The sequence below is a fragment of the Pygocentrus nattereri genome, chromosome 23 (assembly GCF_015220715.1).
Source record: "Pygocentrus nattereri isolate fPygNat1 chromosome 23, fPygNat1.pri, whole genome shotgun sequence".
Lineage (NCBI taxonomy): Eukaryota > Metazoa > Chordata > Actinopteri > Characiformes > Serrasalmidae > Pygocentrus > Pygocentrus nattereri.
In genome coordinates, this window is record NC_051233.1 from 11,629,356 (window position 1) to 11,654,917 (window position 25,562).

The following is a 25,562-nucleotide window of genomic DNA, read 5'->3' on the forward strand; positions in this document are numbered from 1 at the left end:
GAAGTGGCACTGTGACACTGTGCGGCACACCTCCATTAAAAACAATGGTTTTGAATTTTGGGATGAAGTTTGGGACATATGGTGTGCAGTGACCATAAAAGTATGACTCCAAAATTGGTAAGAAATATTTAATAGTAATTATATATAACTGAAACACTGCATATATATATATATATATATATATATATATATATATATATATATATATATATATATAGCACTTTTAAATTTGGAAAAAAATAGGCAAACTTTATATATAAAGCAGTTAAACATGCTTTCCTTCTTTAAAAATGTGTACATTAATGCTAATATATTAAGGGGTAATGTGTGGATATTTAACACATTTGTATTATATTAAACCCTATTCAGAGAATAACACATTAAAAATGTTACAAAGAGTTTAGTTTTAGTGTGAAACAGTAAAACAAGATGCATTTGGCAGAATCTCATATAAAACAATTAGAGTAAATATTGCTTTCTCCTCTCCTTCACCTCCACCCTCGTCTATTTGAATTATACTCTGACCTTCAGCATGATCCCTTATTCCTGCCACTGTGTTGTGTTCTGGTTGTGCAAATCTTTGGCATGGGTTTTCTGAAGTACTGAATCAGTGAGGAGTATCTTTAACCATAATAAACAGTCCAGTGTAGCCATGGTCAAAGCAGCATGTGGTCATCACGGGCTTATTGTGGTAATCATACTACTTCTACTTAGTTCTCTGCAGATTGGAAGGTTCCATGGAAGCCGTATGGAATGTTGACAGGCACTTCGGCTCTTCCCAGCTCTTCGAACGTCCTGGCGTCTAGAACCAAGAGGAACGTGCTCCTATCCTAAAAAACCAAAAGGCGGGGGTGTGAGCACCTTCAGAAAAGGCTATTCATAGAGGTCTTAACTGTGGACGGTTTGTACCCTACTGATGGAATTCTGGTAAAGGATATTTTATTAAATGCAACTAATTTAGGTATTTTTGTGTATTGTGTACTGTGTCAGTGTCATACCTCAGTGGGCTTGAGGATGACAGACAAGATGACCCCATCGTCCTCTTCCGTAGCATCAGGTGAGGGCACAAACACAGGTTCAGACGGGTACAGGCCCGGCTGATACCACACCTGTCAATCAAACACAGATCAAGAATTATAAAGGTTCAGTTATTACACTGAACAGTGCAGCCAGTGTCCACACTGCTCTTAAACAATCAGCCCAAACCATGCTCTGCCCACAAATGCATTCTTTTGTACTTTGTGCAAAAATACCATTGAACTTCATGAGAATCTGTAAAGCACAAGAATTTTTTTTCTCATAACATCTCAATTTACTCATTTTAAATGTGATTTATCTGTGTGAAAAATCACACTAAGGATGTGGATGTAGTTTTTTATTGAACTTGAGGTTTTTGAGGATCTGATTGGCTAAACGGGAAGTTCTTTGTTTTAGCCTACACCTATAGCTACTAACTTTATCCATTATGGACATTTTTCCTTGTTTGGCTTCTGAAAAGGGGAAGCTACAGCCCCTCTCTGGATACTGTCTATACACAAATATCATTCAAAATTAATAACACGTTAAAAATACATGTATTTTGGTAAGTTTCTCATTAGTTTACATAGATCAGTTTGCCAGCCTGATTCAGAAGCATGAGCTGACCTTGAGCTTTTTACCATCCAGGTCCATCTTGATCAACGAGTCTCCCACCAGGTGGCGGAAACCACAACCGTAGAAGTAGCGGTACGGTTTGGTGTTGAACCTGTTATAATGAATATGGGGGAACTCCAAACCACCATAATCCAGCAGGTCATCACTATGGAGATCCTCAAATGTGCAGAACACCTGGAAAGGAAAGCAGAATTGGAAATGGATGCAATAACATAATTGTACTGAGGTTCAACAGCATTAAAGTAAAAGTTTTGTTTTAGTAGTAAAGATAAGCTGTGGAAAAGGCAATTACTATGTTACATTTAATAAATCTAAAAAAAAATTACAGTTTAATGTAAACAATCCTGGACCAGTGGTAAAGGTGAGCAACACCGTTTTGTAATAGTTATAGTTATAGACTCAGTTATAGTTGGTATGAAAGATAGTGATTGGCATTTAATCCATTTTACAGTGGGCTAGCCACACACACACACACACACACACACACACACACACACACACACACACACACACAGACTTGTAATGCCACACTAGGTTATAAATAAGAGTAAATTACTGCAAACATAATCTGTATTCTGTAATTTACCTTGTCTTTGCTGTGGCAGACAGCGGTTGCGGAGCTGTTGGGTCGTGTGTTGAGATTCTGGTCTAGTGGAGTGTCGCTAGTGATGTTTAGAGGCAGGACGAAGCGGCGAGGAAACGTCCTGGCCAAGCTGTTATACACCTGAGAAATTCAAAATAGTTGGTAGTGTCTGTCAATTATAACGAACCTTTACGAGTCGCAGTTGGTGCTGGACTCACTGCCTGTACCAAATTTTAAGACAGGTTTAACAAGTAACCACATGTTCCTTAACCTAGCTAAAACAGTAATGAGGGAAACTTCTGTTCGCTGACCAGATATTTTGGTCATAATCATGAAATACGGCAGTCACATAAAAAGTAGGTAGATAGAATAGAACAGAATGGCACAATGACAGTGTTCTCAAATGCTGTACACTGGAGCTGCTGCAGGGAATATTCACACGGGAGTTTGTCGAGTTCAGTTCTATACATATGTGTTGAAGAATTTATGGTTGTTGTGGTTGTGCCCAGAGAGAAAGGATTGGCAAGTGACAGATGAAGAAAGTGAGTGAGAGGGGAAAAGAGCGAGTATTAATGAACCTTGTCCAGTGCCTCTCCAGACTTGCGTAAGTTCTGAATGAGGAAGGTGTTGATGGCCTGGCCATCATCCGAGCAGCACATGTCTACCATGAGGAAGCCGGCCTCCTCAAAAGCGTTAATCTGGTGGAAGGTGGACAGAGCCTTGGTGTGATACTTCACTGGGCTCACCTAGAAAACAGCAAAGGGGAACAAACAACTTCTAACGGTAACTCGGTAAAATCTCTGCAAGTCTGAAATAAATTCAAACCATGATACTCATGACCCCAGAAGGCCAGTTTCCTGAAGCACTGTTACACAACTTCCATCAATTTCAATCGCCAGTGAGCCCCCAGCAGGCGCTTCATTGTTACCATGCCAGTTTGCTTGTTGACGAGGTGGAAGACAGTCTCCTGGTTGGGGTCCCAGTAGATGCCGCTGTTAAAGTTTTTTCCCCTCAGCTTGCACGTCGCCATCTTTAACAGATTCATCTTTATGGGCTGCTCAATGAATACCACATAATTTTCTGACATGGCTGGTGGGGAAAAACAAGGACATGACACCAGTAAGTTCTGCCATCATACAAATTTTTTCAACATTCGTTACTTGAAATCAAAGATTGAAATTGAGCAATTGCAGAAGCTCACAACAAAAAATAGCCTATATGAACATCTGAGTTATCTGATCGGAGAAAATTCACTAATATTCAAATTATTAGTCATTAAATACTTCATTAAGTTCAAATTATTAATTATATTGGATATAAAAAGATTAGGCATGAGATAGTCTACTTGCAAGGGAAATCATCACCTTCAGATGAACAGTAAGCTTTTACCTTACATTTAGCCCACTCTTACTTCAGGCCTAAAAAGGTTCTCTGGTGTTTGTCTGAATTTCCCGAATGCAACATAGAGGGCGACATATCTAAAATACTTGCAATCTGTCATGGACTAAATTAAAGGTTGTCTCTGACTTTCGCACAGTATTGTTCACTGCTATAAATATAGGTGCTGTGTAAGTTCATATTTCATGAACATTGTTCCCTCAAAGGTACAACAGTGTTTTTAAGGTTTTCCAGGTGAAAAGTACATATTTGTACCATTTCATAACCTAATGTTTTAAAACAGAACAGTAAAATAAAAATCCTGGAGATGAGTTTGTGGAGTCAATACATCTTAGAAAATATCATTTCAATGGATTATAGTACAATGGTGTTCCCTGACAAAAGGTACTGTGATGGGGGTTGTGACAATGTCCCAATGAGACATTTGTACCTTTTTTCTGAGAGTGTATGAACCAATGGGAAAGTGGAAATAAATATATTTAATGAAAAGAAAACGTATTTAAATGCAAATGAACTGACCTTAAATGGCATATAATCAAATAATTTGTTCTGTGAAAAATGTTTCAATACCTTAATTTTTGTGTGTTTTAAGCTAATCAGGTCTGGCCATTGAAGAGAGCAGCAGGTTAGCACTAAGCCATTCACTAAGCATCAATAAATACACTTAGCCTTGAAAGGTGCAAATAATGAAAATTCCTTTAGTTGATAAAAATGATAAAAGATATACACTTCCCAAACAAGATGTAAGATGAAAAAGAGACGTATTGCCAAAAGGCAGGCAGACTGCCTCTACAAACATTTGTGAAAGAATGGGTTGCTCTCACAAACATGTTTCTGGAAAAATGGTCAGAAATTCCCATAAACACACTCCTAAACCTTTTGGAAAGCCTTCCCAAAAGAGTTGAAGCTGTTATAGCTGCAAAAGGTGGGCAAACATCATATTAAACCCTATGGATAAGAATGGGATGTCATTCATGTTCATATGCGTGTGAAGGCAGATGAGCGAATACTTTTGGAAATATAATGTAAATGTCTAAGTCACTGACAAGAATGCTGGTTTAGTATGGTTACCAAAGCTGTGGTAGTAGGAAGGTCTGGTTCTGTCAGTGGGGCTGATGGAGCACAGCACCTTTGCCCCTTTCAGTGTGTCATTTGGACCTTCTTTAGCTGGAGGCACACTGATAATGTTGTACAAAACTCCTGCCGAACACACAGAGCAGACCAGCTGAACACTTTTTATACAGAGAGAAATGCATGGTCACAGAGTGATCACAGAAAAGCTTGGTGAGAATGTATACAAGAGAATGTAAATATACATGTGTGAGCAGCCTCACCTTTTTGGTCATAAGAGTTGCCCATGTTGTAGGCTGTACCGTCTGGGTCAATGTGGGGGTGGGCAGTGGCCCCATTGACTGCAATGAACTTGCTCCAGTCCACCTTTAATGAACAGATTTGATCAGAGTGGAAAGAGTATTTCATTATTCACAGTGGTGGTGATAAGATCCAGACATCTAAAAAGTTTTGTGCCTTTCCAAAAAAAAAAGAGAGTGAAGACAGTGGTACATACCTTCTGTTTTGTTTCCAGAGTTTCTGCGTCCACTTTATGCATAAAGTTTGTCTCTGTGCTGACATAGTAGTCGCCCTTGTATTTGATGAAGCTCACGCTTGCATTGTCTGTAGGCTCTGTATGAGGATGAGAACACAGAATTGGGGCATTAGCCAAATAATATTCATTTGTGGTCATGGTAATATGTGTCTTTAGTTTTTTAGCTTCACAGTTTTTATGAGCGCATATTATCAGAAATGTAATTTAAATACAGCTAGAAAAAATTGTTAAAATTTCATTCTCCTACAACAAAATTCAAATTGCACTAGTAGTAAATGATATTTCAGCATCCAAGGCTGGTTGTACATGGTGAAACTTTCAGGCAACATTATTTGTTTGAAACCTACATGAAAAGTGCAGATAACGCATCACATAATCATATCAAATTACATAATTTCAAGCCATTGATTTCACCAGGTGAGTGGACAATGGAGCTTATGTGTTCACATTATGTCGTAAATGACGCAATCTCAAAAGCTCCTGCAAAATCTGATCTGACATCTCTCACTTTAAATTATTTTTTCAGCCTTTAGACTCACAGGCACCGTATGTTAGCGTGTTTTTTTTTCTATTGAGTCAATAATGCTACATCTTTCAATTTAAAACTTAAATCTTACATTTTACAAAAATCTTTGAACGTGTTAATAATAATTTTAATATGTATTGAAAACGTAATGAGCACCTATTGAAATGAAATTTATTTTAAATTGTTCTCATTTTATCCCAGAAAAATGGCCAAACGCGTTTTCACATGTACACTAACCGAGCACTTTATTAGGAACACTTATACTAATGCTGGGTAGAGCCTCCTTTTCCTTGTAAAACAGTCGCAATTATTTGTGCCATGGATTCCACAAGATGTTGGAAACTTCATTTTGCTCCATGTTGATTTTTTAGGTGCTCTTTCATGCTGCAAATCTTCTGTCCTACCACATCCCAAAGGTGTTCTATTGGAATCAGATCTGGTGAACATGGAACACTGAACTCATTGTCATGTTCATGAAACCATTTTGAAATGACTTTTACTTTGTGACATGGTGTATCATGCTGAATGCAGCAATTAGATTAGGTAAATTGTGGCCACTTCCGCCCGAAGACTGCTGGGATAGGCTCCAGCCCCCCCCCCCCCGCGACCCTGACAGAGAAGCGGCTTAGAAAATGGACGGATGGGATGGATGGAAATTGTGGCCATAAAGGGTTGCATATGGTCAGCAACATTACTCAAGTAGGCTACAGCATTCAAGTGATGATGATTGGTATTAATGGGCCCAAACTGTGCCAAGAAATCACCCCATTACACCACCTCCACCAGCCTGGACTGTTGACACCAGACAGCTTTGTTCATTGGATTCATGCCAAATTCTGACCCTACCATCCATGTGCCTCAGATAGAAATTGAGAATCATCAGACCAGACTATATTTTTTCAGCCTTCAACTGTCCATTTTTTCAGCATGTGCTCACTGCAACCTCAGCTTTTTGTTCTTGGCTGACAGAAGTGGAATCTGAAGTGGTCTTCTGCTGTTGTAGGCCATCCACATCAGGGCTTATGTTGTGCATTCTGAGATGCTTTTCTGCTGACTACAACTTTACAGAGTGGTTATCACACTTGGGCTGTTTCAGAACTCAGACCGCTGAGTCATGGTTTCTTTTGCATATGTGAACATGCCAAACTAACTCAGACCCCTCTAAATGGTCCCAAAAATGAACCAAACTGAGACCACTTCTCAAGGTGGTTCATTAAGTTTGTTTTTGTGGTTCGATTAATTTGTGCATTGTGAAAACAAAACTGCTCCAGTCTGCTTTAGCTTTGCTTTATGGTGAAGACCTCAAGGCTCATCGTACACACAGCAACAAGTCTTCAGTGCTTCAGCAGGTAAAACAGATCAAGAATCCTTTATAAGGTTTGGTGTGAAAATCCCAGGAGATCAGCAGTTATAGAAATACTCAAACTAGCCCTTCAGCACCAACAATCATGCAGCAGTCAAGATCACTGAGATCACATTTTTTTGCCATTCTGATCTTAATATTTATTTGAATGTCTTTAAATAAAATTCAAATAAATGACTATTAAATACAACTAAACTTGAATTTGAAAGATTCGATTAAATGTATCCCTAATCCTAACCCTAACCCTAAACTCGAGGCCAAAACCTACACCCACTCCGAATACTAATGCTAATCCTAACCCTAACCATAATGTTGTTGATAATCAACTATAACCAGAAAGTTTGTTAATAATTTAAATATCTGTAGATCATCTATAAGGGACCATTAAAGTGTGACCCCATGCCTATTGTCTTCTAATATAACTGTTTTGAGTCAACAGGTTTTTGGTAATTTTACAGGAAAATGTGTAAAATGTTTCTACTGCAGATGCAGTAGATCTTTGAGAGGAAATTAAGGGGGGGAATACCTCACCTCCTCCCTCCTCCTCCATGCGAGGGTTATGCAACCCTCATGACCTCTTGGCCAAACCCCAGCAAAAATAACTACCATGATGTGGATTGTTGCTTGTGTTTGCAGGCTGTTATGTATTTAGCTCAATTTGTTCAGTTTTGTTCTTGTGACCTTTTCCACTCAAGTGAATTGTTTTTTTGTTTTTCACCAGACAGATTTTAATTGCATCTCAAGACTAATCTTGAACCTCGTGGCCTCAGTATTTCTGTCAAATAAAAATTTAGCATCTGAATCGTCATACTTATTGTGTTTCAACTTGGTAGATACAGCTTTCTGGCTGGTTAGGACTTTAGGAGCTGACCTGAAGACCTAACATGTCAGATTAACTACTAACATCATCATGAAGTGATAGTGGAATCACCCAGTCACCCTTGATTTACAGTAGGCCACACCAATTTTGGCACTCTAACTAAAAAGGTCTCTACCCAAATGTTAAGAAGAGCCATTTTGTCCTTTCAGCAAAAAATCAAACCACTTCGGGAGCTACAATATTTTGAGTCTATTTTACTGTCTTGCCTGTAAAAAAGTCTGTATGTGCTAATGTGCTAGTGTCGGATAAAAAACATGCAGACTTGTTTTGCTCTAAGCTTTAGCTGCTTTTCTCACATCTCTAGCAGGAAACTTTTCTTTCTACGTTTCTTGTAAAATAACTCTCAACTATTAACTTCTTACAAGGCTCAAGTTAGCTTCACATTTATGGCTTCTTGTTCATGTTCTCGTCTGTGCTGTTGTGACCAGCAGTCTACGCAGTCCAGGCTTAAAGTTTGGTAAATTAACAGTTATGCAATACTCCAGCATTTCTGACCATTTATTGTTAACACTGTGTTAGGACTGTGTTAGAACTTTCAGCAGAGCTTTATTTTACTGAAAAGGGGGATTATTTTATTTTTACTGAAAATCTAATTACCGTAAAATCTAATTATCTAAGTACCGTGGAGCTGCAACAGGGCTGTGAAATAAGTCACATGTGGTACTGGAGCAGCATGTTGCTGATTCCTGCTCTGTGCTTTCTGGAAGTATATTCAGTGTTTTTAGAAGCTGTGCATCCAGAAATAGTAGCCATTTAGGGTCAGGCTCCCAATTAGAGAGCAGTGTATAATTATTGTTTTCACTCAGTTTGTGCTGACTGATGAAATGAAAATAAAACTAGTGTTCTTTGAAAACACTATGGCTGGAATAAGTCTTTCTATCAGAAACCTAATCGAATTTAGCCTCAAGTCCTTGAAGGCTTGAAACATGAGATGTTTTATTAGTAGTGGAAGCCAGTGCACAGGGATGCAGTGATACCAATACTGGTATCAAGCATCAGCTCACTCCCTTACTCATACTCGGATACCCACTCAGACATTCAGATACCCAGTGCAACCATGTGATGTAAATCTGGTGCATGCTTCTGTGAAGGAGGGTCTGCTCACTTAGAGGTAATGGGGGTTGGATACAAAGCTGTCGGTCACCACGAATACACTGTGATTTTAGCCAGTTTTTAAACACAAAAGCATAATCAATGTGCTTCCTCAATATGGCCAGAGACACATAGCCTGGCAAATCAGGGGTGAAAAAAGTCCACATTTCTTACTGTATATGCTGATGACTTTATAGTGTATAAACATTATTTCCATGTACATATTTTTATAGAAACATTTTAGATGATCTTTATAAATAGGCTGTAGAAAGTCTGTATTGTCTTAGCATGTACATCACTACCTTTCGCAGTTTCGCCCAGTTTCGCAGTGTGTTTGCTCAGTACTCTGTGTGCAATGTATTGTTTTGAATCAAACAGCTTTATTTGAGATCATCTGTAGAGAGAGTTTTCCGTAGGGAGTACATTTCATGCATCATGGACTGAATGTTTTCGTCCAGTGGAAGCATTTAAATCATGGGTTTTATTTGTACACAGGGGTCTATTCAAACGTGCAGAGGGACTCACCAAAGAACAAGATTTCTTAAATCACCCAGTGTCTGGCTTTAGAGGCTATTCAACTAGCCAAACAAAATGCTCTGACAAGATGTAAAATGCATTAGCCCCATCACTTACCCCTCTATTTGATGTTCATGCTTAGGGGTAGGGTGTCAGGATTTTTGTTGAGAGAGAGGGGTAGGGTGAAGTGTTGTAGCAACATTGTCCTTCAAACTGAGTGTTATAAGGAAAAAAGAAAAACCTGGCACAATGGCTGTACAAGCGAGCAAAGAAATGTGAGTAATTCTACATCAATAATTACGACGACCATTGTTTTATCTTAGTTTCATGTCATTTTTTATGCTTAGCATGCGTGCCATCTGGCACCTTGGGTATCAGTACTGCTGCATCATTTTAAGGCGGAATGGGAAAATTCAAACAAGAAGCTGGCGAATAGTCGACTTCAGCTCCATTTCACAAGAATTAGGGGTGGGCAATTATAAATAGTTGTCCCATACCCCCTCTTTCCAGGCATATGATGACCTAAATTTAATAATAGAGGAGCAGTGAGGTTGCTGAACCTTACCATTCCACTGCTGTCACTGCATACTGGCAGGGTCACCTACAGAGCACCAATAGTAGCCTGTTAATGAAGTCATGGCCTCTTTAATTTAGTAATTTTTTTATCTTTCTACTGCAACTCTGTAACTCAGTTCCAGGGGGCAAGATCACACTCGAAAACAAGGGATAGGGCTTAAAATAAGAAATGGCATTGGGCGTTTATGAAGTGTCTATGAGCCTACTGCACTTTCCAAATGACTGACAAATTAAACATGAGATTCATATGCTAAAATATCAGAGCAGCCCTTTATGTTGAAATAAACTAGCAACAAATGGGAACTGTGTACAGCACTTGAATCAAAGCCTTGATATTTGGCAATTAAATTTCAGTATTTAATTCCACAGTAACATTGTAGCTCTGACGACTTGGATGAGGTGCAGAGCAAGATTACTACACTCCGTTATGACTTCGTTTTACCATAATGAACAACATGCGGCTTTAATCTGAACTGAATCATATTATGAATCCTAGCTGAAGAGACTCTGTCTTTTCAGCTGTTTCATGTGGGGAATGTGTCCTCAACAAAAATGCAGTGTGTTGGCTATGATAGAGTAGTCTAGAAGTGATTCTTTAAAGGAATACACCAGTACACCAGTGCTTTGCCTAATCTCTGTCTGCCACACCTATAGCCAAGGCCAAAATAAGACCCCCAAAGCCTCCCCTGAACATCATATTACCACCAGGCACACAGATGTCATGAACTACTGCAACAGATATGTCATAATTAACCTGCCATTAAAGTAAATGAATAGATAATGTTAAAAACAAAGAGATCAAGTCAAATTGAAGTAATAGTAATTCATGGGCCTAACAACCCTTTTTCATTAGTGTATTACAATGCATGTAATCTAACTGATGCAGCAACACATCTTTCCTTTGTTAATGCAACTAAAATCAAGGGGACCTGTGTCAATGTATGGGAAAACAAAAACATGTAACTAAGTCCTTGTTTGGGATAATAATGCAATTTATACGAAACATTCAGATCCAGACGAGTCCACATAGAGACAAAATAAAAGCAAGGCTATGTACAAATCGATAACAACTTAATTAACCAATAAAGGCCTCCCAAAAAAGTATACACCAGTTTATGACAGACTTTTACCCCACTGAAGATCTTCGTTAAGGTTTGGCAGACGTGCTGATGTTTAAGACACCGTATGACTTATTGTGAACTATACAAATGAACAGAACTACATGCAACCTCTTTAGACAAGTCTGTATTTCCAAACCACCTCTGAAGTAGGAGTGCTTATCCAGTAGGAATCTGATGCAAGGTCAGACCTGTTTTGTGAATACCAGCCCTGCTGTTTCTAAAGCACAGTTAAACTAAGTCTGTACAACCTGAAGCCAGATCTGGATGTGGGGCAGGTTTAGAGAAGTGTTGGTCATATTTTTTTGCAGAAATGATGTGCTATTTGGGTGACTATTGAGTTGTAATGTTTGTTAGCGATGTGAGCCTCCTAGCTTTAATACTAAACTAAAGAAGCCAAATCTAGACTTCTAACATGTCTTGCCTGACTAACTGCCTGCAAAGAAAGTGGTAACTTGGGTAAATTAAATTAGTTTGCCAAACTGTTCCTTTAAGCCACCTCCTGTCTTGCCACCACACTCACTTATCTTCTCGAAGCGGGACAGGAAGCGCTGGAAGATGTTCTTGCAGGGGTCAGGGAAAGCCAGTGTGCCAAACTCAGACACCATTATGCGATTCCTCTCAGAGTTCTGGTTGTAGGAATCACTGCGTAGGAACCGGCTCCTGTAGGTCACCTGACCATCCATAATCTGAAAGCGGTGCATCAAAGCCATCCCATCAAACCAATGGTTGTAGCTGAGGAGAGAGCAGAAATATAAACATATACTTCTGCATTTAACTCATCTGTGTAGTGAAACACCACATACACACTAGTGAATGCACACACACTAAGGGGTGGTGAGCACACTTGCCCAGAGCGGTGGGCAGCCCTATGCACTGCACACAGGGAGCATTTGGGGGTTAGGTGCCTTGCTCAAGGGCACTTCAGTCACGTACTGTAGGCTCAGGGGACCTTACGGTCACAGGACTGGTTCCCTAACCTCCAATCCATGGCTGCCTCTATATAGTCAATATATTAAATGTTTACACTAACTGGCACATAGTGTTGGGGGAAATGAAGTACAAAGTAACCAACTACAATAGTGTAAACTGGTTAGTAAAAGTGCATAATATATTGATCATTCTACAGCTTTAGTCCCGTATTAAAAAACAAACAAACTATGAACTAAACATATACAAAATCATTATTTATAGAGTAGTTTCTGTTGGGAGGTGTATGTCATTAGCCCTAAAATTTCAAGTTTTGTGTTTGTATTTCTTTTTAAGACAGGTTGAAATATCTAGATTTATTCTAAGTTTAATTTTTAAGTAAAAGTTTAATTTAAAAATTCTGTCCCACACTTTCATGTCATTACCAAACCATGAAGTTTTAGACCATAGACTTATTTTACTTCTGCATTTTCGAGCAGAAAATAAAACTGCATCTCTGTCCCTCGTGGCCACATGGGAAGCAGTTAGATTCCAATGTTTTCAAGTAAATGTGTCTCAAAGTCTGAAAATCAGTGTATAACATTAAGAACTGTCACTACTGAAACATGTTTTTGATTTTATTATAATGAAAAATTATTGTATGTGTGCACAACTGTTCAAAGCTTTATTTGCTGTACAAGTACTGGCTAGTGGTTTTGAGCTAACATTGTCACTTCTGAAACATTTGCTAACATTTCAGAGGCATTATTTTTGCACTGGTAGTTACAAATGATAAAGTTCAGTTATTTATTTTATTGAAATAAACAAAATTTTAGCTGAAATACTATTTTTTTCTTTGTCTTTATTGATTTTAACAAATTGTAATGTTTACCACAATATTATAAACATATCCAAACATGCACAAAAAAAACCCAAAAAACAAACCATGAACAAAAATAAGACAAAGAATGTGTATATATATATATATATATATATATATATATATATATATATATAAATTGTAAGTAAGTTGAGGACATTGTAAGAGTATTAAAATGATCAAATCATTGTTTACTTGCATTACTTCTGAGCATTGGGTAGGGAAAACAAATGGTTTTAAATATTTTAAGCTGCAGAGGGTTACTTATGTGGTCTTAGGATCTTACAACATCTGAGTTAAATCTGTATTCTCTAGACAGTCGACAAATGGACCCCAAATACTATGAAAGGATGAATATTTACCTTTGATAGCATAATAAATTTTTTCTAAGGGCAAAGTTGTAGATAATTCACCTAACCATTTATCTACACCTGGCGCACTTGTTCTTTTCCATGGTACAGCAAAAACTCTTTTAGCTAATAATATACCAATTTCTAAAAACTGTTGATGACTTTTTCTGATTTTGTAATTCATTGGATATAAACCCAATAGGAAGAGCTTTGGGTCCAATGGTATCTGTATATACAGGATGCCCTGGATACAGTCCTTCACTGCTTCCCAGTATTTTCTTGTGTGGACATACTGCCATAGACAGTGAAAGAGTGTCATAAAACTGTTCTGATCCTTTGCAATTATCACTGGTATTATTTCCTCGATCCTTCTAGCTAAAATCTTGCATAGTACCTTTACATCTGCATTCAAAAGGCCTCAAATTCTCACATTTATTATTTAGTTTACCAGGCTTTGGCAACAAGGTAATCAAAGCTACTTTTAGAGAGGGTGGAAGAAATCCCTCAATAAATGATTGCTTTGACTCCTGGATTTTTGTCTTTTACCTTTTGGTACCTTAGATGGTGTTTTCTGATTTGTGATTTTGACTCTAGCCTGGACATTGACTACGTTGCTGCTTTACCCTTTGACATTTGTGATTTGTAATAAATCACGTTGGTATTTTTATCTGCGTCCATCTGCAATTCTCTCCGCATCACAGAATACTTCGCCAAATATGCAGATGGCGGATCAGGAAGCCTTTAAGAAGGCTATCACAGAACAAGGACAACTCCGGGGTATACACAAGTAAGTTTTGGAAGGTTATTACTCATTCACTGGAATCATTGACTCATCAGCAGGTGGACCAACAAGCGCAGCTGGTGCAACTAGTCAACAGCATGAAAGAAATGACTAATCAATTTTGGACTGTGAGCCTGATGGAGCAGATCGTGGCTTCTGGTACAAAGGAACCCCTTAACATCAACCAGCCTGATAAGTTTGAGGGAGACCCAGATAAATGTTGGGCTTTTTGTTGCAGTGCTCAGTGTTTTTTGAGAATTCGACTTCCTGCATCAGACTCCCCATTCCAGACCCCCCCCCCACCCCCAAGTACAGTGACTTGAAAGAAGTATTTAACAAGCAGAACGCCACTAAACTACCACCTCATAGACCATATGATAGAACGTACAATTGATCTCGTTGAAGATCCTATCCTCCCTAAAGCGAGAGTTTACCCCTTGATGCAAGAAGAGCAGAAGGCATTAGATGTCTACATTGATGAGGCATTAGAACAATGTTTTATCAGATCTTCTACGTCCCCTATAGCTCCCAGCTTTTTATTTATAAAGAAGAAAGATGGGGGACTCCGGCCCTGTATAGATTATCGAGCCCTAAATCAAATTTCCAAGTTTTACCCATATCCGCTTCCTCTGGTTCCCGTAGCCTTAGAGCAGCTCAAAGGAGCTCGGTACTTCACGAAGTTGGATCTCCATAATGCCTACAATTTAATTAGGGTCAAAGCTGGTGATGAGTTGAAAACCACATTTTTAACCACCAGGGGGCACTATGAATATTTAGTGATGCCTTTCGGGCTCTCTATCGCCCCCCTCAGTGTTTCAGGCATTTATTAATGATGTGCTAAGGGACATGCTTGGAAAATTTGTAATAGCCTACTTGGATGACATCCTTGTTTACTCTCCCTTCATAGAATCTCATGTCAAGCATGTGCGCCTAGTATTAAAAAGGCTGCTTGAGAATAACTTGTTCCTTAAAGATGAGAAATGTGACTTTCACTTACAGTCAGTTTCATTTTTGGGGTATGTAATTAGCCAGCAAGGAATTATTATGGATGACAGTAAGGTGGATGCCTTAGTAGACTGGGCCATACCTAGTTCAGTAAAGGAATTACAGCTCTTTTAGGATTTGCTAATTTCTACCAAAGGTTTATCAGAAATTTCAGTATGATAGCATCTCCCTTAACCGTGCTTCTAAAGAAAAACCAGAGGAAGCTTGTCTGGAATGAACAAGCAGATACAGATTTCCAAAAACTTAAAACAGCCTTCACTTTGGCCCCCATTCTCACACACCCTGATCCAGATAAACCTTTCGTAGTAGAAGTTGATGCCTTCGAGACAGGTGTAGGGGCAGTGTTGTCCCAAAGAAATGGAGTCCAAGCCAAGCTACACACAGTGACATTTTATTCCCATAAGCTGACAGGGCCAGAAAGGAACTATCAGATAGGGGACCGAGAACTACTCGCTATGAAATTAGCACTAGAAGAATAGAGGCATTGGCTAGAGGGAGCTAATCATCCATTCATCATATTGACAGATCATAAAAATCTGGAATACCTTCGCACAGCCAAGCGGCTTAACCCACGACAAGTGAGGTGGTCACTGTTCTTTGCCCGATTTAAATTTAGCATAACTTACAGACCAGGTTCCTGCAAGACGAAAGCTGATGCCCTTTCTAGAAGATACCAATCAGCGCACACTTCCCTAGAGAAAGAGCCAGAGAGAATCCTAACCCCCGAGGTTAAGATATCATCTATCAGGTGGAAGATGCAGAGATAGAAGAGGCCCTTGAAGACATCTAGCTTCCCACTCAATGTCCTTCTGAGAAACTGTATGTATCCCCACCTTTCAGAATGCCCCTCATCACTTGGGCGCATTCCTCGCTAACTTCATCATCACTATCTATTAGGTTTAATTCTTTCATAAAATGATGTATTACCCCCCTACTTCATGAGTGTGATTGGTCTACACCTGAGCTCTTGTCTCTCACTGGGTCTAAGGTACGGTTAGTCACTTGCTAATACATAACTTCCGGAGAATGTAGATAAAGTGAGAAATAGATTCTGTAAAAAAAATGGGATCATCTACATTTGGGGCATAAATATTTACCAAACTAATTCCTCCTTAAGGAGAGTTCCATGGGCGATAATATATCGCCCCAAATGGTCTTTAATGAGCTTATTCACCTGCAATGTGTCACGATTGGCCCCTCTCAGTCCTGTCCATGTGTTCATGTTGTGTTTTGATCTTCCATGTGCATTTGTTTTGGTTTCCTAGTCCGGCCCCTTGTTTTGGCGACACCTTAGTCTAGTGCTGGTCATTGTTTGTCTGAACTGTTATCTGCTGTGTTGGATGTTCTGTTTGTTCTGTTCTGCTCTGCTTGTTTTGTTGGATTCTGGTTTGTCTGTCATGTCTGCCCCCCGATCTATCCGTGTTGGCCTTCTGACTTTGGACCATTATGACCCTGATTTTAGATTTAGCCTTAATAAATCTCACTGCACGTATGCATCCGCCTCCTCGCTTCCCGTTACATAAAGACCAGCCAAAACAAGGTGCAAACACAGGGCTTAAATACACCGGGAAAGCGACGGACAGGTGGAAAACAGGTGCTGACAATCAGGGGCTGGGTGATGAAACGTGGGGGCTAAACCAAAATAAATGCACATGGGCTAAACCAAAACTTGGACACGTCTGGGAGGGGCCAATCGTGACAAATATGCTCATTGTTTAAAAAAAATTGCACATAGAAATTGGGAGAAATATTGTTAGGTGTCCTTTTTGAACAAGAAAAAAAAAACGTCAATTTCATCAATAACAACATAATGCTTAACTGCTTAATCTTTGAAAATAGTCCAGAATACACAAGTATTCCATGGATGACATCTGACCCAAATCTTTTTTACACTTGGAGCCTATAGGCCCTCTTTAGATAGCTCACAAATAGTCATTAACTTCACTTACCCACGGATTTAGCATTTACTTCCGAATTCTCCTCAACTCTTCAACCCTATTTGAGCTGCCCGATGAACTATTCAGCTTCTCCAGGACTGCTGAAGATGTGTGGCCATCCCTTGTATGTCACCAGTAGTCTTGCAGGAGGAATCATTCTGAACCGTAGCCCCAGTGACCGAAGCCGTCACCTCACCTTGTCAAACTCCTTTCGCCTCCTGTGCACACCAGCCGCCATGTCTTGGTAAAATCGCACCGGTTGGTTCTTATAGAGGATCTGCTCTTTCATCTTGGCTGTCACCACTGTTTCTTCATCCTTATAATTCAGAAACTTCATTATCATTGTTCTTGAGGAATTGGTGGTCTCCATTTTTGGACCGACTCTGTGAGCCCTCTCTACTGTGAATTTTGTACTTGAAGGTGCCAACCCTAAAACCTCTGGTATCCAGCTCTCTAGAAAGCCACATGCATCAGAGCCCTCTGCTCTCTCAGGTAAACCAACCAACCCTAAGGTTGGTGACATTACCTTTGGTAATCATTATATTGTTGAAATCCTCGCCTCTGCCTGTGTGACCCATTCTGTGCAGTCTGTAACGTCTTTCCTCACATTTTCGATGGCCACTAATATGCCATCAAACCTGATGGAAAACTCAGACTTCATCTTGTCGATAGCTGCCAGTATAGTGTCAGAAACTGCTTGCGAGCCATCTGTAACCACAGAGTTATTCATCCCTGGTGCTGTGCCTTCGGATGCCTTGCTAGCATTAGCCATTTGCTTGGTCTCCATAGCTTCAATGCTAACTGTAGAGTTAGGATTGTTGGTCGGCATTGCGAAGTTCAGCAACTTAGGTTGAAGAGTTTGTTTGCAGCTTAGGCTTGCTTTTTTGTGTCGTTGGCATTACCTCCTGTTTTCTGATAGTTTGAGATAAACAACCGTCCCAAAAAAACACTTTTACAAAGGATTTAGTTGACGAGGTAGCAGAGCAGATTAACACGCATCCTCTCAGCAAGCCACCATAACCGGAACCCCTGAAATACTAATTTAATTAAAAGTCTGAAATGGGTTTCAAATTCTGACTTTGAACCAATTTGATAGAATTATCCATATAGCCCATATATGCTTACAGTAACTAGTGCAGAGTGTTGGGTGTAATACAGTACAAAGTAATACATTCCTAGGCACCTACTAGCACAAAGCTTGAGGAAAGCTATGGTAGGGAAATTGCGAGAACAGCCTGAGACCATCGGCTGTAGTGAGACTCTACTCACTGTTGGTTTCCAAACTCAAACTTTCCAGGTCCATTGCGGAGTAGACTTCCCTTGATCCAGGTAGGGATGGTGCCCTTGACTCTGGCAGGGATAGGCTCTGGAGTCTCCTCCACTGTCTGCACCAAAGGAGCTATGCACTGGAGGCCATGCAGCTCTTTGAAGCCATTTGTTTGCTGATTGTTGCCAACTGAGGAGAAACACCACAGGCTGTTAAAGGATTTGGGGAAAAAATAGACTGTTAAATCAGTGTGAACAGTTACTAATCTCAGTGTTACTGCGCTCATTTGAGATCAAGTAGTGGGTATCTCTGTGAGTGATAAGTTTAGCATCTTGGTGTGTTGATTGAGGATTGTGGAGCGGCAGTAACTGAAGAAGGCAGTGAGAGAAAAAAAGTTAATTTAAATGATTTGTCATTTTTTTACTAAATGTGTTAGCATTAATTAGCTGTTGCTAGTTTAGACATGACTTGAGGACTTATGGGGCAACCAAATTTATTAAAAAGATAGTTTAAAACTAATCAGCCTAAGGACCTAGTAAAGGCTTTATGCACAAACTTAAGTATAAACATAGACAAAAGTAGTGCACCCAGCTCTGTAGAGAAATTTTGGGAATTGGGTAACATTACCCTGGGGCCTTCTTCCCCCGAGTTACCCCTTATTAAGACTGAGTTTCTGCTGTTTATTACCATTTAAAATGTGACTATTGAGACATGACTATTATATCTGTCCGCACTGTTTAAGTTAAACTATTGGAGTGCTACTGGCAATCTAAAATACAAATATACAGCCAATCATATTAATTTTCAGAATTTTTATTGATGTTGGCCACTAACATGCTCTTATTGATCCCTAGTACATTATTGACTATATATTCATCCATCCATCCATCCATTTTCCAAGCCGCTTCTCCGTCAGGGTCGCGGGGGGGTGCTGGAGCCTATCCCAGCAGTCTTCGGGCGAAAGGCACGATACACCCTGGACAGGTCGCCAGTCCATCACAGGGCACTATATATTCAGTGCATTACTTATTTGATGTCAGTTGATCTACACTGACAGCTAGCTTAAAGGGATTTTCAGACTGGTTTCTGCAGATTTGCACGTACTTAGCTGTCAAACCCAGTGCTCCACATAACTGTCTGCTCATTCCCCTACAGCATGGCCTCCCATTACTTTAAAAGCTTAAGATTTCTTTTTGACTCAGCAGCAGCCTTTAAACAAAGGCACCCTAACAGCACACACACACACATTGGCGACACTGCAGCCTCATGGAATCAGGCAGGATCTACATAGTCCAAAAAGCAAATAAATAAACCATAGAGCGTATCCAATTGTTAATTAAAAATTAAAGCCTAAATATAAAGTGACAACCGCACAAACAACAAATGTAGCTGCACTAAACAACAGAGACAGATGGACCAGACCCGGAATCATCTTACCTGGGGCTTGAGACTTCACATGGAGCATGGTGCAAGACGATGAGGTGCCAAGAGATCGGGCGGAGAGGAGAATGAGGATGCGTGCGTGTGCTGTGGTGAGAGAAAGAGCATGAGTGCACTGAAATACAGCACGCATTATGAGTGCAGCAGAACCCTCCCCTTCCTAGAGTGACAGGCCTGTACCATTATCGAGTATTACCCAGTGACAGCAGAGGGGAGGGGGGGGGGGTGGCCTTATAGCCTTATACAACAGTGCACAAGAGAGAGAGAGAGAGAGAGAGAGAGATGGAAGAGAGTAGGACAGGTAGAAAAGAAGAGGTGGTCCCTTAATATTTACACTGTGTGGCCACAATAACCAATTACACCAGCAAAAAGAGATCGACATGAATATGTCATACAAACCTCAATTCAAAAATGACAGGACTGTGATATGTAAATATCAACAGACAACACTGACTACACCTGTATTTAACCCCAAACACTACACAGATGTATAAAGTTTTACCATATCAACTTCATTGTTTGTTTTTTATACTCATTCTAGAAATTGATGATGAATGATGCCTGCAACAAATTCTGAAAAAGTTTACACTAGGAACATTGTGGTATGTTTACAAAATATATTATGCAATCATGCTTGTGTATAAAAGAGCATCTAGAATAGGCCTAGCAGTGTCAGCACAGGTCAGCAAATAATCCAGCAGTTTAAGAAACAACATTCCTCAATGGGTAGCACTTTACAGATCAGTAATAAGAGGGTAATGTTATGGTAGTATTGTGGTAATGAGTTGTAACTGTCCAGAAGTTAAATGTATTTAAAATAAAAATATTACTTGCGTACTTTCCAGTTCATAATGAATAATAAGTTGATGTTTGTAGTGATGACAAATTTGTAATAAGATGGTAAAATAAAGGTAACAAGTTGAATTTACCCAAAAATGATCTACACATTTGTTAGTCATTAAAAAAATAAGACGAGTTGGACTTGCCTAGAAAATTCATGCAGATGTTCTAGTTCTTAGTAAATAATAAGTCAGTAACACACTGGAATTACAGTGAAACTAAAGGGTATCAGAGCTGTAACATGCAAATTTGCTTCTTTCCATCTTTTTTCCCCACATCTCACATCATGTAATACCATCAGCTCTGCAAAACAGTCTGCGTAACTACACTGAAACAGTGCCTAAATTACTGCATTAGATCTCATGGTTTTTCTACTACTTTACAAGTGAACTTACACAGGAATAGAGATTACACAGAATCAGGGCTGGAAAATGCAACTTCACATGTTCCCTTTGTGTTACCTTTTAACAAAATACTGTTACTCTATTATAAAGCACAGATTGACAAAATGCTCAGAAAAGATTTTATTAATGTGGAAATGAAGTACATTTGAACAAATTAAATTCAATGCATCACTTTTTAATAGTATTTGTACTTGTTATAAATGCCAGCAAACAGGTTAGATAACCCCTAAGTAGTATTTGTTTGTTGACTTTAACATTAACATCTAACAATATAAAACATGAAGATACATATACATGAACATTTCACTAGCTGACCATTACAATAATGTCTCTGAAGTCCACTAATATTAGTTCTTCTCTGTATTTGTGTTAAATCTGTATCTGTCCTTAGCGCTGCTGCTCCTCTGCATTTTGACGCATATAATCCACACACTTTCGTTTCAGACAGTATATTTACTTTTTGCCACCAGTGGACGACGTCTTTAAGCAGGCAGTTCACTCTATGGCCAAGCCACAGCTGTACTGAGGTCAGCTGGGAACCTCTCCCTGCTCGCTGTGTAGTTTTGCTTTTTGAATCTCTTTAAACCCTGAGATACTTCTGAGGAGCTTGGAGTCCTAACACTAGGCACTGAATATTGAAGTAATTGTGGACAGCAACAATAAGCAGTGATTGGAGTGTTGAGAAAATTATAATAAGCTCAGCAGATTTTGTTTGGCCATAATTCAGTGACCAGCGCTCACAGAGAAATTAAATTTCATATAAAAAATTAGGCATAATATTTTGTCCTCAAATTTAAGAAGAGCATCACTAATTTGGAGACGAAGGGACTTACTTGCAGATACACTATATTGTCAAAAGTATTCAATCGTCTGCCTTCACATATGAACTTGAGTGACATACCATTCTTAATCCATAGGGTTTACTATGATGTCGGCCCACCCTTTGCAGCTATAACAGCTTCAACCCTTCTGGGAGGGCTTTCCACAAGGGTTAGGAGTGTGTTTATGGGAATTTTTGACCATTCTTCCAGAAGCGCATTTGTGAGGTCAGACACTGATGTTGGACGAGAAGGCCTGGCTTGCAGTCTCCGCTCTAATTCATTCAGTGTTCTGTCGGGTTGAGGTCAGGACTCTGTGCAGGCCAGTCAAGTTCTTTCACACCAAACACACTCATCCATGTCTTTATGGACCTTTAGGGAAATGTTTGTAGAAGGGAAAATCTCTTGGTCTGCTGAAGCATTAAGAGTTTCTTTCACTGGAACTAAGGGGACGAGCCCAACTCCTGAAAAACAACCCCAGACCATAATCTCTCCTCCACCAAACTTTACACTTGGCACAGTGCAGTCAGACAAGTACAGTTCTCCTGGCAACCGCCAAACCCAGACTTGTCCATTAGATTGCCAGATGCCAGATTCATCACTCCAGAGAACGTCTCCACTGCTCTAGATTCCAGTGGCAGCACTTTACATCACTGCATTCAACGCTTTGCATTGTGCTTGGTCATGTAAGGCTTAGATGCAGCTGGTCAGCTATGCAAACCCATTCCATGTAGCTATCTACGCTGTTCTTGAGCTCATCTGAAGGCCACATGAAGTTTGGAGGTCTGTAGCAATTGACTCTACAGAAAGGTGATGACCTCAGCATCCGCTGACCCTGCTCATTTTATGTGGCCTACCACTGTGACTGAGTTGCTGTTGTTCCCAATTGCTTCCACTTTGTTATAATCAGTTGAGAGATTATAAACAGTTGGCTGTGAAATATTTAGTTGTAAAGAAATTTCATGACTGGACATCCTGCCACAATACCACACTGGAATTCACTGAGCTCCAGACAGCGACCCATTCTTTCACAAATGTTTGTAGAAGCAGTGAGCATACCCTGGTGGTTTTACACACCTGTGACCATAGAAGTATTTGGGACACCTAAATTCAATGATTTAGATGGGTGAGTAAAGACTTTTGGCCATATAGTGTATATGAACAAGCATTGTGAATCACAAAAACAGTGAAGTCAAAATTTCACAACTTAGTTTCCATATATGGACTGTTTGGATGTTTTGAAACTTTTACAATGATTGCATACTGCACTGAACTCCTTCATCTAAAAAAGTCAAGAATACTTTGGTTTTCCATAATAAAAGCCTGTCTGGTGTATCGCTATAAATGTTATGATACTTGGCAACAGAAATCTTTGTCACTTTCTATACTGATGTATCCGTCCCTATTAAATAAATAATATATAAATGAATAAATAAACAAACAGATCAGCAGTCACCAGTGAGATAAATGACTTTATATGAATATGCAAATGATAAATAATTAAGGATTAAAGATCTGATTAAAGCTTAATTAAAGCTGCAGGCACATGCTAGAAAACTACTGGAGGGAGACTGGAAAAAACTAAAAACAGGTTTACCTTTCATGTTTTTGTGCAGCTAAAACTCTGATATGAACGTGTGGTGGACAAAAGGAAAACAGTAAAGGCAAGCTGGACTTTGTGTCTGCTGTGTTTGTGCTACTGTGTACAGTACCAGTGCACTTTCTGATCGTAAAACAAAACCTGTGCTTTGCTCTGCTGTTCAGATGTATTTAGGTCAAGTCAGCTTATTGAATTGACTTCCACTGGCCTCAAGGTGGCATTCAATGTGACAAAAAACACCTTAATGTGCTCATCTGGGAGTAGAATAGTGTTATGGTTGATGAACAGAAATCAGTGCTGCTAAACAACCATGTGCTGCATTTTTTTTCACACTGATAAGCCTACATGTTTGATTAGGACTTTATATTACCCTCATACTCTTTAGAGACGAGACAAGACAGAAACATCGTCAATGTCCAAAAAAAAAACGATCTCCAATGTAGTGACCATACAAGAGAGGGCAAAAACGTGCTTAACTTTTTTTTGTCAGGAGGGTTTATTCAGAGTGATTATATATTTCTATTGGCCAACAGGGTTCAAATGATGTAAAAAAAATAATAACCAAGAAAAAAAACTGAGAAATCTGTGTGTTAATTGACATAACAAAAGGCTGTATTTGAGGATAACTCATTTCATTTCTGTTAATTCTCAAAAGATTTAATGATGCCTAAGTACAAAATTACTTCCAAACAAAAATGTAAAATTTGCAGTAAAATATTGAAAAATGCCACCTCCCATAAGCATAAGTGATATGCAAAAAAAAGTCTCAGAGTATGTGGAACTTCCTTAGTCCTGCTGAAAAATGATAAAAGCTGGCTCCCCATGAAGCTGCTTGAGAGAATGACCAAGACAAAGAAGGCTCATTTCTAAAAGTATCTAAAATAAACAGTAGTTTGATTAGTTCAACACTGCTTTTGGTCACTGCATAATTCCATATGAATTGTTTTATAGTTTTGACGCCCACTTTTATTCTAAAATGTGGACAAAAATAAAAATACTAATGAAAATACTTGTGCAAACTTGATCGGTACAGGATGTTTAAATATGGATGCTTTTTACTTTCATTTAAGTATATTTTTGGCTCCAAACACATTTAATTGAGAAATATTATGACAAACTACCCTTACATTCACTGAAGAATAGTTTCTCTGAATGTTTCAGGGTTTACAAACCTAATTACAAAAAAGCTGGGACATTGAAATGCAAATAAAAACAGGAAGCAGTGACCTGTAAATCTTTGACATGCAATGAAATAGCAGTACAAAGACACAATATGCAGTGTTTCAACCCATCAGCTTAATTGTTTTTAGTAAATATTGTAATGTCTTGGTGAAGAAGGAGATATGGGACAGGCCACGACATTTGCTATGAGAAGTGCAAATGACTTTCACTAGGCTCTGCCTTCCTTGCTGTCCGCCCTGAAGTTCATTAAAGCATTATTCTACTCCCTGCCACAGAGTGGGTGCTATCCCACTTCTGACACCAAATGTAGCATCTTGGCAAATAAAGAGACATGGGAGTGACCATGATTATTAACACCAGCAAATTAAGCATATAACAGCAAAAATCTCAGGGGAGGCCACCATGACCATGCAATTTCATTCTATGGAAAACACAACAGCCTAATACAAAATAACACATCACATATACACACCTCAAACTAACAGACAGCATTAACAACAGTAAAGCACAACATTTAAGATCCCTTTGGCAGAGGGGGTCAGGCATACAGCACAACTCTGCATACCTCGCCTCCAGAAACCCTTCTGCTGCCTGCAACACGTTAGAAAAAAGATCTGATTAAAGCTGCAGGCACAGGCTAGAAAAGTACTGGAGGGAGACTGCAAAAAACTGAAAACATGCTTACCTTTCATTTTTTTGTGCAGCTAAAACTCCGATATGAAGGTGTGGTGGATGAAAGGAAAACAGTAAAGGCAAGCTGGACTTTGTCTCTGCTGTGTTTGTGCTACTGTCTACAGTACCAGTGCACTTTCTGATCGTAAAACAAAACCTCTGCTTT

General features: G+C 39.3%; 1 protein-coding gene across 3 annotated transcripts; it reads right to left on the minus strand.

The window, feature by feature from the left end:
- Window positions 1-242: 242 nt before the first annotated feature.
- Window positions 243-25,562, minus strand: bco2a (beta-carotene oxygenase 2a). Of its 3 annotated transcripts, XM_017701785.2 has the most exons (13): window positions 25,410-25,562; window positions 19,878-19,967; window positions 18,443-18,629; window positions 11,835-12,046; window positions 5,202-5,317; window positions 4,969-5,071; window positions 4,706-4,834; window positions 3,165-3,325; window positions 2,815-2,982; window positions 2,240-2,377; window positions 1,645-1,827; window positions 999-1,109; window positions 243-830 (listed from the first exon to the last, which is right to left on the minus strand). In XM_017701785.2, exons 1-13 carry the CDS (start codon window positions 25,414-25,416, stop codon window positions 711-713), a joined length of 1,725 nt encoding a protein of 574 aa, XP_017557274.1. In that variant the 5' UTR covers window positions 25,417-25,562; the 3' UTR covers window positions 243-710. The 3 variants fall into 3 exon arrangements, with proteins under 3 accessions (XP_017557274.1, XP_037389048.1, XP_017557275.1); XM_037533151.1 differs by lacking the exon at window positions 25,410-25,562 and having other exon boundaries at window positions 19,878-20,034; XM_017701786.2 differs by lacking the exons at window positions 19,878-19,967; window positions 25,410-25,562 and adding an exon at window positions 17,186-17,391 and having other exon boundaries at window positions 18,443-18,579.

What these genes read in the sequence shown, in the direction of transcription:
- bco2a (XM_037533151.1), bottom strand. Translation starts at nt 20,013, where the DNA reads ATGCGTGCTGTATTTCAGTGCACTCATGCTCTTTCTCTCACCACAGCA. An exon ending in GTCCCGCTTCGAGAAGATAA is followed by an intron (nt 5,318 to 11,834) that starts GTGAGTGTGGTG and finishes ATCCTCATACAG; the next exon opens with AGCCTACAGACAATGCAAGC. An exon ending in CTCTGGAAACAAAACAGAAG is followed by an intron (nt 5,072 to 5,201) that starts GTATGTACCACT and finishes TGTTCATTAAAG; the next exon opens with GTGGACTGGAGCAAGTTCAT.